Raw genomic sequence first — 20,899 nt, forward strand, 5'->3', positions numbered from 1 at the left:
TACAGGGTGACTTGTTTCTAGCTGATCTCTCTACAGGGTGACTTGTTTCTAGCTGATCTCTCTACAGGGTGACTTGTTTCTAGCTGAACTCTCTACAGGTGATTTGTTTGCAGCTGAACTCTCTACATGGTGGTTTCTTTGTAGCTGAACTCTCTACAAGATAACTTCTTCTAGCTGATCTTTCTACAGGGCATATTTGTTTGTAGCTGAGTTCTCTACAGGGTGATTTGTTTGCAGCTGAACTCTCTACAATGCGACTTCTTCTAGCTGAACTCTCTACAGGGTGACTTGTTTCTAGCTGATCTCTCTACAGGGTGACTTGTTTCTAGCTGAACTCTCTACAGGTGATTTGTTTCTAGCTGATCTCTCTACAAGTTAACTTCTTCTAGCTGAACTCTCTACAGAGTGATTGATTTTTTTGCAGCTGAACTCTCTACATGGTGGTTTCTTTGTAACTGAACTCTCTACATGGTGATTTTTTTGTAGCTGAACTCTCTACAGGGTGATCTGTTCGTAGCTGAACTCTCTACAAGGTAACTTCTTCTAGCTGAACTCTCTACAGAGTGATTGATTTTTTTGCAGCTGAACTCTCTACATGGTGGTTTCTTTGTAACTGAACTCTCTACATGGTGATTTGTTTGTAGCTGAACTCTCTACAGGGTGATCTGTTCGTAGTGGAACTCTCTACAAGGTAACTTCTTCTAGCTGATCTTTCTACAGGTCATATTTGTTTATAACTGAGTTCTCTACAGGGTGATTTGTTTGCAGCTGAACTCTCTACATGGTAGTTTCTTTGTAGCTGAACTCTCTACAATGTGACTTCTTCTAGCTGATCTCTCTACAGGGTGACTTGTTTCTAGTTTAACTCTCTACAGGTGATTTGTTTGCAGCTGAACTCTCTACATGGTGGTTTCTTTGTAGCTGAACTCTCTACAAGGTAGCTTCTTCTAGCTGATCTTTCTACAGGGCATATTTGTTTGTAGCTGAGTTCTCTACAGGGTGATTTGTTTGCAGCTGAACTCTCTACATGGTAGTTTCTTTGTAGCTGAACTCTCTACAATGTGACTTCTTCTAGCTGATCTCTCTACAAGATGACTTGTTTCTAACTGAACTCTCTACAGTGTGGTCTGTTCATAGCGGAACTTTCTACTGGGTGATTTATTTGCAGCTGAACTCTCTACAAGGTGACTTCTTTTAGCTGAACTCTCTAGAGAGTGATTGATTTTTTTGCAGCTGAACTCTCTACATGGTGGTTTCTTTGTAACTGAACTCTCTACATGGTGATTTGTTTGTAGCTGAACTCTCTACAGGGTGATCTGTTCGTAGCTGAACTCTCTACAAGGTAACTTCTTCTAGCTGATCTTTCTACAGGGCATATTTGTTTGTAGCTGAGTTCTCTACAGGGTGATTTGTTTGTAGCTGAACTCCCTACAACGTAACTTCTTCTAACTAATCTTCTACAGGGCGATTTGTTTGTAGCTGAGTTCTCTACAGGGTGTTTGTTTGCAGCTGAATTCTCTACATGGTAGTTTCTTTGTAGCTGAACTCTCTATAGGGTGACTTGTTTCTAGCTGATCTCTCTACAGGGTGACTTGTTTCTAGCTGAACTCTCTACATGATGGTTTCTTTGTAGCTGAACTCTCTATTAGGTACCTTCTTCTGACTGATCTGACTACAGCGTGACTTGTTTGTAGCTGAATTCCCTACAGAATAACTTGCAATGTAATATAATTGAGTAAATTATAAATGCAGCTGAATACTTTATTAGGGTGACTGTTCTATTAGAGTATCTCGATCTCGCATTTGCTACACGTAGTTGTCTTTCGAATCATAACTCAGTGGTTTGTAATCGGATTCTTCTGTACTACTGCAAGGACTTTCTACGATAATTATTCCAGCTACATACTGATTTTCAGCTCGTTGCTCTAAGTGGTTTGCCTGGTAGACACGAAAATTAATAGTTTTTTATTCATAAAAATCGATCGCGTAATTTTGACACAGGTCGGGTTTTGTGTCATATCTCCATGGTCTTTATCCCGATTCCTTTCAAACCACAAAAAGGCACTCCTACGATGGTTGCTCCACCTACATATCAATTTTCAACTGATTCCTCAAAGGAGTTTACCCTGTAGGCGTGACAGACCTTCAACCTGATTGTTTAATTCTGTACTTGTATTGTATATGTTGTTCTGTTTTTGTAATTGTATTTTTGTAACAGTAAAGATTGTATGTAAGGGTATCACCTTGTACAGGCACATGCCTTTTGTGTATCCCTTTAAACAATTTGATAATAATAATAATAATAATAATAACCTTATTTTATGCAAATAATCGGTCATAACTCCGTGAATGTTCATCGGATTCCTACTAAAGTTGGTACAGAGATCCGCCTTAATGAGCCCTTTAAGTGTGCCAAATTGCAGCCCGATCCGAGCACGCATTCGTGTTTTATGGCGGATTTTGCGAAGTGACGAAATGAAGAAGTAGAAGAAGAAAAAAACGAAGAAATTAAAACGAAAGTTTGTTCGCTCGTATCTTGGAAATGGCTGGAGCGATGTTCTTCAAATTTGGTGTATAGACTCCCCTTGCTGGCCGGCACCTCTCTAGCAAATTTGGTTCCAATCGGATAAGGAATCACAGAGCTACATAGGTGTGAAAACTGTATTTTCTTTCTTCCTGTTAATATACTCACGGGTGGCACGCCGGCTTCTTGGGCCGCACGACACACTACCGTGTGTCTTGATTTTTCATATCTAATGCTGTCTTTACAGCAGTCTTTGCTTCCAGACCCAGGAGTCGATCTTGTCATAGCGCTTATCCATATATAAGCGCATGTGCAAAGGATAGACTAGCACTCTAAAGACCATATAGTGTTGTATATGTGCTCTAGAAATCTAATTCAGAGTCACAGAGATTAATCTAGCATGTCCCAGCCTAATCTCGTAGACCAGGTCCTAGAAACACTCAGTATAAATGCCTGCGCCTTACACTAAAAGGCGTAAGATTGTGGATTTGGCCTGCTAAGCTAAGTTGCATGGGGCATACAAGCTAATCTCTACAACTATATAACTCTGTATTAGACTTTAGAGCATGTGTGCAACACTATGTGGTCTTTGGCATGCTGTGGAGTGCTGGTCTAGTCATTCGCACATGCGCTTATAAATGGATAAGCGCTATGACAAGATCGATGCCTGGGTCTGGAAGCGAAGACTGCTGTAAAAACAGCATTAGTTATGGAAAATAACTGTTATACAAATGTAAAGTGCTTTTTGAAAACGTCCGTGTCTGCGTCTGACCGTATCCGCCTTTCCCAACTACCCAATAATGGATAAGTATGCTAAAGCCTTTAGACAATGGCATTCAGAGAATGCTTTGATACTTGCAAAGTATTTTTTATTCTGATAAGAGACCTGTACACAGGTGTCTTATTGGGTAAAACATCTAGCCACAAATTTTGACAAACTATTTGCAGACTTTGTGGGTTACTAACAAAATTCCAGGTACAAGGGCCATTGTCTAAATATGTAACTAGGACTTACATTGCTAGGATTCTTCATTGGATAAATGCCCCTCAGGAATGGTGTAATAGTCACTTCAGCTCCACCTCAGTTGTTGTTTTCTTGGGTTGTCAGGATGATGTTTAACTACTTGAAATTTGGTAAATAATGAAAAGAACTTTTTAATTGAATTTGAGGCACTCTATATACTCTAGCTGTACTCTTAGACATTACGACTGCTTTATTAGAAAACAAAACAATATAAATTATTTTCACTAACAACATTATCACACAGATTATTGGTGAAAAGTGCTTACATTTCAACTAGTGGTATACCATATTTTACCAGATAATAGCCACAGCTACTATAGCCTTCAGCAAGGAAAACCCTGTGGCTGCTATACTAAAATGGCTACTATCCAAGGGCAGCTACTATGGGCTCCATTCCCTACCAGATTCTTTAATTGTCTGTCATATCCTGCATTTCACTCTGTACTTCATCATTTCCTTCTTGTATACTGTTTTGTTTCTTTGCATATCTTTTTATTTGTAGTAATTGTTTTTCATGTGTATGTGTGTATGTACTTTGTTTGGGAAGCACATTAGTAGGCTTTTGTGTACCCTTGTATAGTGATGAGTCTAAGTAACTTGTTTCTACCAAATTTTCTTTCCAACTATTCTTGTGTTTCACCTATTTTGCTCAAGACACATCTATTTTGCTCAACATTAAACTTTGATAATTGACCATTCCTAAGTGTAAAGCTACAATCTCACCTTGTAGTGACTGTTCTATTAGAGTATCTCGATCTGCACTTATATATAGCAAGAAGCTAATGTAGCTATATTTTGTGTGACTGCTCTCTATTAGGGTATCTCGATTCTTCCTATAACTAGCTATGTACTGTTGATATTTTATTGCCTGTGACTGTTCTATTACAGTATCTTGATCTGTTGTGCAGTTTTGTCCACTTCAGTTTGCTCAGTGCTTTTACTCACCCATTATGCCAGAATTTTTGTTGGCAAAATCAATGCATCCCTAACCTTGTATTTCAACAAATATAATCTAATGGGCTTGTATGGAAATAGACCATGGCATTTACATGAATTCACAAGTGTCTGAGTTTGTTTAGTCACCTTCAATGATATCATTCATTTAACTCAAAATGCTATTTCCTGGCTTAAAACTACTTTGTCTGGTTTCTGCTTCAAATGTGTCTTATCAACACTTGTATCAGTACATTCCAATACAAGTTGCAGCTCTTATCTGAGGGCAGCTCTTAATTATGAGTATAATTCTAGGCTGTGGAGTGGCTACTATTTGGGGACAGCTATTATTCGAGCATCGACTATTAACTGGTCAAAAACGGTACATACAAATATAATGTAGGAATGCTAACAAACAGTATGCAGCTACAAACAAAGCTCACATAAAACATCCTCCAGTAATACCAAGAGTATAATTATAATGGGAGGCAGAGTGTCGAACTGTGCTATAGGCTGTGAAAAATAACCCCGAAAAAGTAACCCACGTACCTTTGTTTCTTCTTGTAAACCTGACCACTGTTGATCTCTGAGATTTAACACTTTAAAAGTATTGACGGGTGGTCCGGATGGAATCACAATGGCTATAATTCCATTTAGACATGTCATTTTTCCTAGTAGAATTTTCAAGGTAGGGGATGGTGACCATAATGAAATCTTTACCATGATAAAATCTCCTCCATGATGAAATCTCCTCCATGATGATGTTTGCTTTCCAGGTTAGCTGCTTGTGTCTTTCTCTTTGCTGGTATATACGGCAAGTTCCTCTGTGTGATGTGCCATACTTTTCTTGAGTACACTGCTTAGGCTTAAGATAATTGTGCTTTGAAATTTGTTTATTATGCTTTTGAAAAGTGCTCAAAAGATTAGCCTACTATGCTCAAAATTATGCTTTCAAAATTAAAATTATTCTCTAGTTTTGGCTGTTTTATTAGAGTATATCAGTCTTTCCTGATTGTTGCATTAGAGTAAGTGACTGCTCTATTAGAGTATCTTGATCTTTTTTTCCATGAAGTGTAAATAATCAGCCGAAAACAATAAAAATAATAACATTACACATTTTCTTTACATGAAATGTAGTATTAAGGTGTAGTGTGTTCATGTTTTGCTGTATTTTTGGCACATGCATTGCACATTTAATTAAAAATCTTGAAAATCGTTCAATTATGCTGGCACAATGCCTGATGCTTTTGCTAGCCTAATATGCTTGACATTGGTGCAACTTAACACTTTTCTTTCACTCAGTAGTCACATATACAAAGTGCACCCTCTCAGTTTAAAATTACTCACCAAACAACAGAAATCACTGAGTCATTTGAACAAGCCTGTAAGACTTTGTGTACACATTTTTTACAGCTTATAACACAGTTTGACAATCGCCCTTCCCCATTATATACTCTTGGTAATATGGATATATTCAAACTCTTTTTAAATGCTACAAGTCTTAATACTGTTCTTAATACTATTGTGTTCACTTAAACTATTTCACTATCAGATGATTCAGTTACGCCTACAATGACATCTCCTGGTGATACTATGACAATGATGTCTACTGGTGATAGTGTAATTCCTACAATGACATCTCCTGGTGATACTATGACAATGATGTCTACTGATGTTAGTGTAATTCCTACGATGACATCTTCTGGTGATACTATGACAATGACGTCTACTGATGTTAGTGTAATTCCTACAATTACATCTCCTGGTGAAACTACGACAATGACGTCTACTGATGTTAGTGTAATTCCTACAATGACATCTCCTGTTGATACTATGACAATGATGTCTACTGATGTTGTGGTAACTCCTACAATGACATCTCCTGGTGATACTATGACAATGACGTCTACTGATGTTAGTGTAATTCCTACAATGACACCTCCTGGTGATACTATGACAATGACGTCTACTGATGTTAGTGTAATTCCTACAATTACATCTCCTGGTGAAACTATGACAATGACGTCTACTGATGTTAGTGTAATTCCTACAATGACATCTCCTGGTGATACTATGACAATGACGTCTACTGATGACAGTGTAATTCCTACAATGACATCTCCTGGTGATACTATGACAATGACGTCTACTGATGACAGTGTAATTCCTACAATGACATCTCCTGGTGATACTATGACAATGACGTCTACTGATGTTAGTGTAATTCCTACAATGACATCTCCTGGTGATACTATGACAATGACGTCTACTGATGTTAGTGTAATTCCTACAATGACATCTCCTGGTGATACTATGACAATGACGTCTACTGATGTTAGTGTAATTCCTACAATGACATCTCCTGGTGATACTATGACAATGACGTCTACTGATGTTAGTGTAATTCCTACAATGACATCTCCTGGTGATACTATGACAATGACGTCTACTGATGTTAGTGTAATTCCTACAATGACATCTCCTGGTGATACTATGACAATGACGTCTACTGATGATAGTGTAATTCCTACAATGACATCTCCTGGTGATACTATGACAATGACATCTACTGATGTTAGTGTAATTCCTACAATGACATCTCCTGGTGATACTATGACAATGACGTCTACTGATGATAGTATGACAATGACGTCTACTGATGTTAGTGTAATTCCTACAATGACATCTCCTGGTGATACTATGACAATGACGTCTACTGATGTTAGTGTAATTCCTACAATGACATCTCCTGGTGATACTATGACAATGACGTCTACTGATGTTAGTGTAATTCCTACAATGACATCTCCTGGTGATACTATGACAATGACGTCTACTGATGATAGTGTAATTCCTACAATGACATCTCCTGGTGATACTATGACAATGACATCTACTGATGTTAGTGTAATTCCTACAATGACATCTCCTGGTGATACTATGACAATGACGTCTACTGATGATAGTATGACAATGACGTCTACTGATGTTAGTGTAATTCCTACAATGACATCTCCTGGTGATACTATGACAATGACGTCTACTGATGTTAGTGTAATTCCTACAATGACATCTCCTGGTGATACTATGACAATGACGTCTACTGATGTTAGTGTAATTCCTACAATTACGTCTACTGATGTTAGTGTAATTCCTACAATGACATCTCCTGGTGATACTATGACAATGACGTCTACTGATGTTAGTATAATTCCTACAATGACATCTCCTGGTGATACTATGACAATGACGTCTACTGATGTTAGTGTAATTCCTACAATGACATCTCCTGGTGATACTATGACAATGACGTCTACTGATGTTAGTGTAATTCCTACAATGACATCTCCTGGTGATACTATGACAATGACGTCTACTGATGATAGTGTAATTCCTACAATGACATCACCTGGTGATACTATGACAATGACATCTACTGATGTTAGTGTAATTCCTACAATGACATCTCCTGGTGATACTATGACAATGACGTCTACTGATGTTAGTGTAATTCCTACAATGACATCTCCTGGTGATACTATGACAATGACGTCTACTGATGTTAGTGTAATTCCTACAATGACATCTCCTGGTGATACTATGACAATGACGTCTACTGATGTTAGTGTAATTCCTACAATGACATCTCCTGGTGATACTATGACAATGACGTCTACTGATGTTAGTGTAATTCCTACAATGACATCTCCTGGTGATACTATGACAATGACGTCTACTGATGTTAGTGTAATTCCTACAATGACATCTCCTGGTGATACTATGACAATGACGTCTACTGATGTTAGTGTAATTCCTACAATGACATCTCCTGGTGATACTATGACAATGACGTCTACTGATGATAGTGTAATTCCTACAATGACATCTCCTGGTGATACTATGACAATGACATCTACTGATGTTAGTGTAATTCCTACAATGACATCTCCTGGTGATACTATGACAATGACATCTACTGATGTTAGTGTAATTCCTACAATGACATCTCCTGGTGATACTGTGACAGTGATGTCTACTGATGTTGTGCTAACTCCTACAATGATATCTCCTAGTGATATTATGACAGTGACGTCTACTGATGATAGTATAACTCCTACAATGTCATCTCCTGTCTTTTCTGAAGCATCCAGTATCATCATGACGCTTTTCAGTAAGTATATGTGACCAGGCCAGTAAAAATATGGTATGTGAGCACAAACTACTTGTTGCACAACATATCATATCTCCGTAATGAAATAAAATATTTGCATTCTGTTACTTGCATTGTAATGCCACTTAAATGGTGAATAAAGGTTTCAAACTGCATGACAATAGTATGACACCATACAAAGTTATAAATCATGGTAATTTGAAAATGTACACAAATTTTATGTGCCCACATGCTCTAATTTCACTGGATTGATCACACAATATTGTTGTGTTGATTTGAACCTAGTAATAAAAAATTGGTAATTTAACATGCTAACTTGAGCATGTACAAGCATACCACAACACATTACTGCATGCTTGCCTACACAAACCGCCCTTCCACCGCACCAAGCTCTATAACATTACGGCATGCGGCCACAACATATTACAACAACACATCACTTTACAGACCAGTTATACAGACATACATACATATACATACAACTCTTTGGGTGAGGTAGGGAAACTGAGGTATGATACACTAGCACAAATAGGCAATGAGTATGTGTTATCACTGTCACAGAAAATTTTACATAATACATCCAGTATGACTTATGCCAAGCCAGCAGCAGCAACATTCAGCAACCATATTGCAAACATACAATTATAACAAGGATTAGCACATTCAGTTGTGACACATTAAATTTAATGACAGTTAGCATTTTGTGATAACACACACACAGCCTTGGACTAGGCAGCTATTGACTTTAATTATTCAGCAATTTGCTCGCAATTTCCCCCAAAGCAATTGTAAACAGTTACACGAAAATTGACAAAAATGTACAGTATCATAAGTACATAAATGTATATGATGCAAGCACAGATATAATGCGTCAATTAATATGGTAACTACCATTATGGAGTATGTATCTGCAACTTGTATATTATTATACAGTTAATATACGCAACAACATATCAACCAATACTATACCGTAAGACAACATCATTGCTTGTCATGCAAAATAGCATATAGGTCATTAACTATCAATAATACCAAATGGGAATGTACGAAAGGCATAGAGTAACTTGTGTGTACAAGCCAAGTAATAACGAACAATGAAGGTTAACTATGAGATGAGTAATGTGTGTTATTGTTGTTATACAGTTACATAATACTCAGTCACAATGAAACGATGAGTGTTCATACACAACAGTTGTTAATCATGCCAGAACAACAACGACAACAAGCACTACATTCACTGTGCAAGCAATTGGTAACAGCAATGTCGAACGCACTAAATATTGGTCATAAACAGATGAAACAGTCATATGCAACATACTAGCAAAACATCGATCATACCAAGCGTGATATTCATACATAGCAAATGCTACACTAGTACACTGTAACCACAAAACATTCTCGACAGACATCTTCTGTAATACCAAGCTCACAAATCGTGAACACACAGCAACAACACAGGCCGTAGCAAGCACAGCATGTGTACACAACAATTGTCAGGTGCAACAAACTCAACATTCATATGCAACAGACGTACATATTTAGCAAACATTGATCGCAATGAACACTGATTGCAACAAACATTGATCATAACAAATGCAACAGTCATACAAAACAGACATTCATACACAACAAACACTGATCACAACAAATATCAGTCGCAGCAAATATCGGTCACAGCAAATATCGGTCGCAGCAAACTCAATATTGATATACAACAAACATTCATATGCAGCAAACATTGATCGCAACACACTGAACATTTATACACAACAGACATTCATACGCATCGAACATTGATCGCGACAAATGCAATGTTCATACATCACAGACATTCGTACGCAACAAACAACAATGGCTGCAGCAAGCACAACATGCGTACACAACTAATGCATTAATACACCACAAGTATGTACATTCACAACAGTCATGTTTCGCGACACAGGCACCACAGATTATGAATAGCCATGACAATGTGTACGGACACACCATATCAGATAAATAAAACCTCAATGATAACACAAACAGTTTTGATGTATAGCCTAATAGCATGGCCAGTAATTTCTAAATCCCACCTCGATTGTAAGGAGAAAAAAAATGCAAAAGAAGGTCAGTAAAGTTTGAATAGGTACTTTGTGGTAGCAGGTCTGTTAAACACCGAACAGCGGTGTAGTGGATAGTGGAATGGCAGTACTCTGAAGGGTAATGAAATATAATATTTATAATTTTGATTAACAAGTGTTGAACTCTACATTTCAACAATCTCTGTAGTGATGCAGCAATTGCTTCGCCATCTGCAGTATTGATGGGAACAATAAATGCACATGTGGATGTTACTCCTTGAATGCGGTAAGGGCTTCTAAATGTGCAATCCTGGTTAAACTTGGGAGGCAGTTCTAATGTGACTGTAGCACAATGAGAAATTTTAGAATAGATGTCGTAATGGACTGCCTGTACAATGAACATGTATGTATACTTTAGGTGACAAGCAACTATGATTATGATAAGTTGGCATCATGGCAGTGAAAATTATACATGCACCGTGGTATGTGATCCAATGGGTTGGGAACAATGTTGACTGTAGATATGCATATTAATTGTTAGCTATTAATGCACAATTGTGAAGAATGTAGAATGTGCAACATAAGTATTATTACAAGTGGAATTGAGTAAAATCGCACTGGTTAACCGCTCACCATCATGTAAAATCTCACTGGGCTCCTCGTAAGATGGAACATTTATGTATTATATTTTAATCACTAATGGTAGACTAATGAAAACAGGTGAAAACCAATTCCCACTGTCACCTCCCAGGCCAGAGTGGGAGTAGGCCAGAGCGGAAGTAGTGAGTATTGTACGTGTCATGCTGGAGGCGGCACCGAGGGAGATCAATGTTATATTAAAGCTCTCAGAATGATGGATACAAAGTGCAACTATATGGAGCTGTACGCAAGAAGGGAAGAGTGATAGAGAAAAAGTCAATGCTGGATTGGAATAGTGACAGCAGTGATGAGTCAGTCCTTTACTGCTAAGTTCCAAGTTCCAGTGGTAACGTTAACATCCAAGTTTAATAAGCTACATAAATAGCATTTTAATTGCTAGTTAAATGTATGTGTGCACTTTCATTTTGCAAATGTGTTACAAGTAGTCCACAGATATGGGTTCTCATTTCACCTTGCATGGGACCTTGTGCCTGGGAAATCCTATAACTTTGCCCCTGCTGGAGTGAATCAGATAAAGGAGAACCTATACCTGTAACTTAAAGCAAAGCACAAACACCATGAGTGATGATAGATGTGAATAGGACCATGAAAAAAATCTGGGCAATATGACGTACAATATATTAGAATAACTTTCCAACAGTTTTGTCAATACAGTCAGCATTTATGGTGAAGATACATTAGGCTATGGGGATTAATTTACCCTAAAGTGGTAAGTCCTGGTTGTAGTGATTTTTGTTTTTTGGAAGCAGTCTGATTTTGTAGCAGTGTAACCCGATTTTGCTCCAAAATTTCCCTGCCTTATCATATGTAATTAAACTGGTGTCCAACCATGCCTATCATCACTTTGGCATTATATTACACACTTTGTTACACCACTGTGTTCTTTAAGCATTTAACTACCTTGTACAATTTTTTAGTAGGCAGCTAACAACTGATGGGCAGCATCGAAACCGGTTCAGTACCTAAAGCAAAGCGTGGCTTTGAACATGCCCACAACCTTTTTAATGACCGGCTAGCATGGCTCCACACATCCATACAAGCAGTCTCACAAGTGGGCGTTGCTCATGGAATAAGCTGGCCAGCTATAAGACTATCAAACTGTGGCTGATATTATAATCCTAGAGTAGTGGACGTGGCTCCATGAAAGCAACAGGTACAGTGTTGTGCATATCTGCTGGCTGCTACACACGTGGGGTCAAATGGGCGTGGCTTTATGTATGTCTAGCTATAGCCTATAATCCGGGGACATGGCTCATGAAGGAGCAGGCTGCAGCATTAAGAAACATTAAATTATGAACGTATATATATATATTTTTTGTATGAGTAGCCTGTTGAAATGGCATGTCACTCTAAGCATTGGATGCCATTAATATTTTTTACGGAACCTGGAGTTCTTGATGTAACAATAACATTGTTACAGAATAATGCGTTATTGTGGTAGGCTACTTACCTTAATTGATTTGTGTGTTGCAATGTGGGAGATGTAGTAGAAGCCTGAAGAGTGGTAATTAGTACGGTTTCTTGGTTACGACAAGGGCGACGCACAGGCGACCTTAACCGCGATGGGCTTGTTTTAAGTTTGAAGGTGAAACACTGTTATCAAATAGCATTGAGTAAATAAGCGGCTGCGAGCTACCTAATGAATGGGCTGGAACCTATGTTTGCCCTACAAATTTGATATAGTCTATCTCAGGCTGCCCGCAAACAACCTGCACATGTGATTGCTCGAATACGTGAGCTATTTCAACCACGCAGTCTTTGGGAGGCCGCCTACACATGTAAACGTAGGTCGCATGGATTCTTTGCTGTTGGCTATGCTTCATCTGTGCCACAATCATACTGAATAGTGTATCGTGAGCTTTAATTCCGTTGAACATAATCTACCACCTAGCTACTAACGAAGATACAGTATAATGTAACTTAGCTGGTTTCACGCTGTAGCTATCCGGCAGGTCAGTGGATCAGTCTCATGTGCACAGGGATCATCACTCAAATTTTGATATCGTTAACTTCACAAGCTTAGATCCTCTACTGCCTGAGGAATATTCGAGGATCATTGACCCTGGTAAAGCACCAAACAATCATAATGTAACAGTAATAATAATGATGAGCAAAGCCTGACCTGTTACTATATTAGGATTGTGGAATTTAACTATGATGTGCACTTATGCAATCAGGTGACAGATGGTCACACATGGTGTTACATGTTGACAACTCACCCGATGGAAGCTAGCTTGTTAACTTTTGTTTGTTGCTAGGGCAACAAACTACATTAAAAAGCTGTGTTTAAGATTGTGTAGATGCATAGGTTTGAATAAAGAGTTCATATTTGAGGGAAGTATCTAATACCTGTATAACCCTTTCAAATCACATTGTGTTATAGTATTGCATCACATCTATATATTTTAGCATAATTTCAGTAAACTACAGCACAAGGCTTTACCATGAAAGAACCATTGATAATTGCTGATATGTCCAAAGGAAGGCCTGCAACCATTTCCAAGTGTTTGGTATTAGTCACTACTCTTTTCTATAGTGCCTATTAGTAATATAAGTCACAGGCACTGTGCTACTGCAATCAAAATGAGCCAGTGGAGGTGAGACAGATCAAAATTCAAATTTATGAGCCAGCACGATTTACTCCTGGCACTAAAATGTATCCCTGTATACTATTTCTGTTTGTGAGAAATCCGCTTCTCCTAAATTATACGTTTGTGATGAATTTCTATAATTTATATTGTCTCTTCCATGTACAGAGAGATAAGTATAATAATAATATGATATACTGATGATTTTGTCATTGACAGGTTCTACAGTCAGTGCCACTTCACCCACCCCTACACCATCACTATTGCCAGGTATGTATACTGTTTTTTTTGCATAATATTTACCCAGTCTGAAACAATCAGCCTTGTCTTGTTGATAAGGTAGTACCTTGAAATTTTATCAGCTTACAGCTTTGCATAGTTTCAGTAAGAAATAGGAAGTTATGACGTACCAAAGTTGGATACCTGGTTTTATCAGACTAGCCGGGTCACATTATGCCAAATGATAATGACTTCAGACACCTTTTAAATGTACAAAATTGGAAGCAGTAAAACAATACCTTTAAATTTGATGCATGCGGTTTTTTAAAATGGAGAACCAGAAGATGAAACAAAGTAAACTATGTATACATGTATCTATGACAATTTAATTCAAATTTAGGGATGCATTAATTTGGCTGGAAAATGTTTTGGCATAATGGGTGGGCAAAAGCAATGAGCAAAATGCTGGCATAATAGGTGCAATTTTTCTAAATTGGACAAAAATTGCACGAGATACTGTAATAGAACAGTCACTTGCTCAACAGTACATAACTAATTGTTACAGGAAGAACAAGTAGCAATCGAGATACCCTAATAGAACAGTCACATATGTTGAGCAATATTAGCTAGTTTCTTCCTATACATGGTATGTAAGAGCAAGTACAGATCAAGATACTCTAATAGAACAATCACTTTAAGGTGAATTAATGAAATTGTAATTTGCGCTTGGAAAGATTAACGATGAGCAAAACATATAATTCTCTTGAGAAAAATATGGAGCATAATATGTGAAAAATCAAAGAATTGTTGAAAAGAAATATAGGTGGAAAAAAAGCAAAACAGACTCGTCCCTACTCAAATTAGGTATATATGGGGTCTGATGAGATAATAGAAGCTGGAGGTTATTGTTATTGCAGAAGGGCACACTGAACAGTATGCATATCAAAACTAAAATTTTGTTGATTTTCTTACTCATAGCACATTGATGTGGCATACTAGTTTACAAATACTACCTACAGGGGTGTATGTGCCAGGTAATTCAAAGGGAAAGAACTAAAAATAGTATAAAGATACAAGTATGCTTATAATTATTATGCTATCATATGTGACCGAATTTTGGAAAATCACCCATATGGGCGCATTTGACACCTAAAATATTTAATGATCAAATCACAAACTTTATACTGAAAATCTACTTATTAATAGCTGTAAGCCATTCCCAATGCCTTAAATTACAAGAAAATTCTTGAAATATTTTTAAAACTGTGCCCTGCTCTTATTAGCAATCCACTAAACATGAAAATTCTCTACAACCATTAGCAAGTATATTTGCACTATAAGGTGTGTGATTTGATCATTAAATATTTAGGTGTCAAATGCGCCATATGGGTGATTTTCCAAAATTCGGTCACATATAGTGTATTTTATAGGTAGGGAATATATTATGCGAGCGTGAGGATATTTAATGCTTGTACATACGTAGCAATGCATTGCTTCATATACGTATTATTATTATTATTATACTACTGTCATTGATTATCAATGGATTCACCAAGGTTGTATCAACTCTGTAGATTCTAAATTGCTTGCTGTTTCATTTTTATGCATTTTCACATGTGCAATACTCATTGAAATGATCATCTCTAATTTGATTGAATGTGATGTTGGTGTGCATCCAGACTTTTGACGATTGCACAGCCTAGCTACATAATATTCTAACTAATTAAAATCTAATTCAGTTAGAGAAAAGGTGTACGCTGTACCATAGTGTGCACCTGCAAAGCATATTAACGTAGGGAAAATGCTCCTACCATATAATAGATTAAATCTGAGGGTAGTTTTGGCACAATAATCCACTGTTGTAGGGTGCTGCCTAATCCACTGCCGCTGCTCTATTAGGGTATCTTGATCTTGATATTTATAATAAGCTTTTTATGCCATCCAGGAGAAGCTAAAAAAAATTAGACCTTCTGAGATTAAATGTGATTTTAGCAGTTTCTAGAGTAGACATAGGCGTAGCTAGTACCTCGTGGTTGGGGGAAGGGGGCTAGCAATGGTAAAGATAAAATGATGGTTGAATATGTCACTGAGCATGTGAGAAAGCCTGTTAAACTAGGGGGTCTTGAGGAATGCCCCCCCCCCCCCCCCCAGAAAAAAAATTAAAATTAATGCTCTGAAATTGAATTTCAGCATATTTTTAGCAGTAAAAATTATGCCAGTATCGTATACTTACTTGTGTAGATTACCTTTATGTCCAATACAAACAACACTGCTGAACATGAAAATTAGTTTTAGACCCAAAAAATACCTTCAATATGACCCTAAATGCCTCTGAAAGGTAGCTACAAAATGTTTTATAATTTTTATTCAATGGAATTTTCTGACTCACTGCCTGCCTGCTTGCCTGCCTGCCTGCCTGCCTGCCTGCCTGCCTGCCTGCCTGCCTGCCTGCCTGCCTGCCTGCCTGCCTGCCTGCCTGCCTGCCTGCCTGCCTGCCTGCCTGCCTGCCTGCCTGCCTGCCTGCCTGCCTGCCTGCCTGCCTGCCTGCCTGCCTGCCTGCCTGCCTGCCTGCCTGCCTGCCTGCCTGCCTGCCTGCCTGCCTGCCTGCCTGCCTGCCTGCCTGCCTGCCTGCCTGCCTGCCTGCCTGTCTGCCTGCCTGATGCCTTCAAACAAGCATACCTTGATAACGACTAAGACTACGGCTTGATTTTTTCACTGTTTGATGCTTCGCTTGGGGCGCTTATCATGATCGTCACTTTAAAGTCATAGATTATGAATCTATACACGTGGTATATATAATCTATGCTAAAGTGTTGCTGAGGAATTGGGCCTGCAGACATATATAGTTTCATAACTACTTTATGGATTTCTGATTGGTTAGAAAGGTGATTATATAGTAATCTGAATTGTTGGTGGGAGGTAGATTGCTGAGTACTTAGGAGATAACTTGAAATAGCTAGCCAAATTATTGGGGAGGGGTGGGCTATAGCCTCCCACCCCCATTTCCTACGCCTATGGTAGATACTACTGAATATTGAGGGTGACTGTTCTAAGACTATTAGATTATTTCAATCTTCAAGTTTAATTAAATGCAGCACAACTGTTGGTGCTGTGCCTGGGTCTGAGCCAGACCACTGATATGATGTGTCAAATCTCTACGTATTCACTTATAAAGGAATATTATTATTTTTAAATTCAGCATTCACATGTTGCATAATATGGTAGATATGTACATGCATAGGTAATTAGTAACCAAATCATTTAATCATTGCAGACATATCTGTGAGATTCAGCCAGTCCACATACAGTGTTAATGAAGATGTCAGTAATGTTACAATAATGTTAGAACTGAGTAGTTCACCGGCTATTGATGTCACTGTACAAGTGTTTAGTAGTGATGGAACAGCTACTGGTGAGTGTACAACATTACACTAATACATAATGTGATGTTGAGTGATAAATTGTTGACTGTTACATTATTACAGGTAATGATACAGATTACACATCTGGAGTGTATACTGTCATATTCTCTGCTGGAGTAAATTTATCCCAACTCAACATTCTTATCACTGATGATAATATATTAGAAGATGATGAGACCTTTAATCTCACTATTAATCAGTCCTCACTACCTGATGGAGTTGTTGTAGTAGATCCTAGTCAAGTAACAGTGACCATTATGGATAATGATGGTGAGTGTGGTAGATAGGACTCTCATGATTATAATCGATTAGTACTAGTAATAGCATGGGTAGCAGTGAAATTTGGGATAAATATCACGAGTGTTGTATTGGAAATTTACCATTTCCCATACAACAAGAGTGGTATTTATCCCAAATTTCACTGCTATACCCATGCTATTCCCAGTCAATACCATACTCGCTGCATATACGCATGCTGTGCATTAGCGTTGCTATGTACGCAATTTGTCACTATGTACTAAACACGCGTCAACACTAATTGGCGCTACATTGTTAACATAAATTCTAGCCAATGAAATTGCAATTACAACTTTTTCACTGCTACCAGTGAAATATGGGGTAAATTTCACTGCTACTATTGAGACTTTTGTATGGGAAGTGGAACAGGTATGGTATTATAATGATTAATTGATGAAAAATATAATTTAATTTTTGTAATCAAATAATCGTGTAGTATACACACATCATCTGATTTAATAAAACTCTAAATTGTGAGCAACTTGAAGGGAACAATTTTTATGAAGCATTACTATCACTAAGGGTTGGCTCACCATTATTGTATTAACAACATCCATGGCAGATCTTGAACTCTTAAACATGCCATACTGCAGCCTGTAAGTGTTGACAATGAAAGCTAGTGTTGCCAGCTAAACTACTTATAATATCTTAACCAACGTAGTTATCAACTGCTTCCATTCGTTCAACTTTAACTATGAGGTTGTGCTAGATGATGTATAAACTAGCATTACTATACTGTGTACAGGATTGATTAAGTGTAGCTGATACTACGTGCAGGATGTTCACTACATATAGATTAATTGAGTAATCAATTTAGTCATCTAATCAATTAATTAAAATTGAGAGTTCTAGTGGTAGATTGTTTATATCTTTGTAGAATATAAAATGTATACAGCTTAAATTATTAGAAAGTACACCCTGTACTTGTGTGTTATGCCTCCACAGATATTACTGTGAGATTCGACCAGTCAACATACATTGTTGATGAAGATGAAGGACCAGCACAACCTGTACTAGTTCTCAGTAGCCCATCATCAACTGATATTATTGTGGTGGTTAATGTTACAGGTGGATCAGCTAATGGTAAAGTTTTCATCATTTGCATGGTGAACTTTAAACTATAAAGTAACTATATCATAGGTGGAGGAGAGGATTACAGTTCTGAAGTTTATCAAATCACATTTAGTGCTGGAGAGACAATCAGTTCATTTGATGTTCCAATAACTGATGATAATGTAGTGGAAGATGATGAAACCATTGATCTCACTATTCAGTCAGCATCACTACCAAATAGAGTTAGTGTTACTAACCCATCACAAGCTAACATCACCATAATGGATACTACAAGTTAGTGAATTAATGAAACCATAATGTAGATTCTGCGTTTAAATGTATTTTGGCATAGATATAGAATATAGTTTGTTTTGTAGCAATTAGGATATTGAAACTTTGTTTGTCATGGTGGTGTAACGATAATAGATGGCATCACAGCAAATACAATTACTAGTGCTTATTCCATGTATTTTTTGCACAGACGTTTCAGTGATATTCAGACAGGACAGATTCTTTGGTTCTGAAGAAGATGGATCAGTAGTGGTAATACTGGAGCTAGTAGGAGGATCAACTAGTAGATCATTTGATGTGATTGTAACTCCATCAGAACAATCACCTGTTTCTGCTGAAGGTATGACCTAAAGCACTATTGAAAGATGAAAGTTTTGAACATGTAAACAGTAGAAAAACATAGCTTTTGATAAGATGTGTACCTTGGCTTGTTTTGGGTGGGTAATAAATCTCGTATATACCACCTTGTTTTCTAATATACTCCACATCTTCAAGCACAATAACAGGACACACGGTAGTGTGTTGTGTGGCCAAGAAAGCTGGCATGCCACACCATGTGACTATTCACAGGAAAAAAAGAAAATGCAGTTTTCACGCATGCATATATAGCTCCATGGCCCCTTCTCCAAAGCACACCATTTATGCAATATACGCTGTCTGCGAGGTAGGCAAGCCACACAGCAAATTTGATGAAATTTGCAAAAGCCATTCATGAGATATGGATGTTCAAAAGTACAATTTTGCCTCTAGGGGTCTATGGGGACTCAGATTTCTTTTCGCACACTTTGCAATACTTTCCATAAAACACAACTGTGTAACTCGATTGCATTGGACTTTGACACAATTAAAGAATGTGCAATGGTGATTCATGTATAGGTTGCTATGAATCTTATCAAACGGTACTGTTTAAGTAGGGATCTCCCAAAAATGATGCGTGCCGCCTAAAATGCCACCTTTAAAAATCATCCTAGAAACTTCCTACTTGATGAAAATCACCTTTACAGAATAATATTAGTCCATCTAACATCAAATACAGCATTAAAAACAAGAAAATACTTACAGGAGGCTGGATATAGAATTTCAAAAAGTCACCAAATCAGCAACATAAACCTATAGCTTCACAATATGTGACCAGATTTTACAGAACTGAACCAAATCGCACATCAGGAAAAATCAAACTAACACCACCAGTGGATAGCTACACTATCGTACTACAAGTTTTGACCCTCAGCACTACTCAAACTACACGAGGCTGGTTTTAATGGACGTCTTTTCTGGGTGGTGTGGAGTGCCCAAATGGCAGTTTCAGGCCTTGTGAAGGACCTGGCTTGGCAAGAATCAGTGGTTTACTGGTGGACAGCCTTATAATGTTGGCCAGACGTGTTCTCTGTAGATTTTGCTACATATCAGCCACTAAGGAACCAGCACAGCCCTATAATCTCGTGTCTGGACTCCAATCATGGTCTGCCTCCATTTTGAGGCCTATCTTTTGCCTTCCCCGCCACCCCCCAGCCTCCACCCCTTTGTGAGCACTCGTGATACTACTTCGCTCGTCCAACTGCTCAGATTTTCTATCTTATTTGGTGGGAAACTGTACAAGCAGCTACAAGTACTGGAAGTGGCTTGAAAGGTAACAGATTGATGCATCTTTTGTGTA

The 20,899-nt window shown here is 37.9% G+C and overlaps 1 protein-coding gene across 1 annotated transcript in view; it reads left to right on the plus strand.

Annotated features, from left to right (window-relative positions):
- LOC136247805 (mucin-17-like) overlaps nucleotides 1–20,899 on the plus strand; it is a 62,169-nt gene that overhangs the window by 20,073 nt on the left and 21,197 nt on the right. The window contains exons 10-16 of the mRNA XM_066039628.1: nucleotides 6,034–8,652; nucleotides 14,180–14,230; nucleotides 17,454–17,591; nucleotides 17,665–17,871; nucleotides 18,844–18,981; nucleotides 19,039–19,245; nucleotides 19,433–19,582. Coding sequence (XP_065895700.1) covers nucleotides 6,034–8,652; nucleotides 14,180–14,230; nucleotides 17,454–17,591; nucleotides 17,665–17,871; nucleotides 18,844–18,981; nucleotides 19,039–19,245; nucleotides 19,433–19,582 — 3,510 coding nt within the window. The remainder of the gene's footprint in view (nucleotides 1–6,033; nucleotides 8,653–14,179; nucleotides 14,231–17,453; nucleotides 17,592–17,664; nucleotides 17,872–18,843; nucleotides 18,982–19,038; nucleotides 19,246–19,432; nucleotides 19,583–20,899) is intronic.

This window comes from Dysidea avara, chromosome 2 (assembly GCF_963678975.1).
Source record: "Dysidea avara chromosome 2, odDysAvar1.4, whole genome shotgun sequence".
Taxonomy (NCBI): domain Eukaryota; kingdom Metazoa; phylum Porifera; class Demospongiae; order Dictyoceratida; family Dysideidae; genus Dysidea; species Dysidea avara.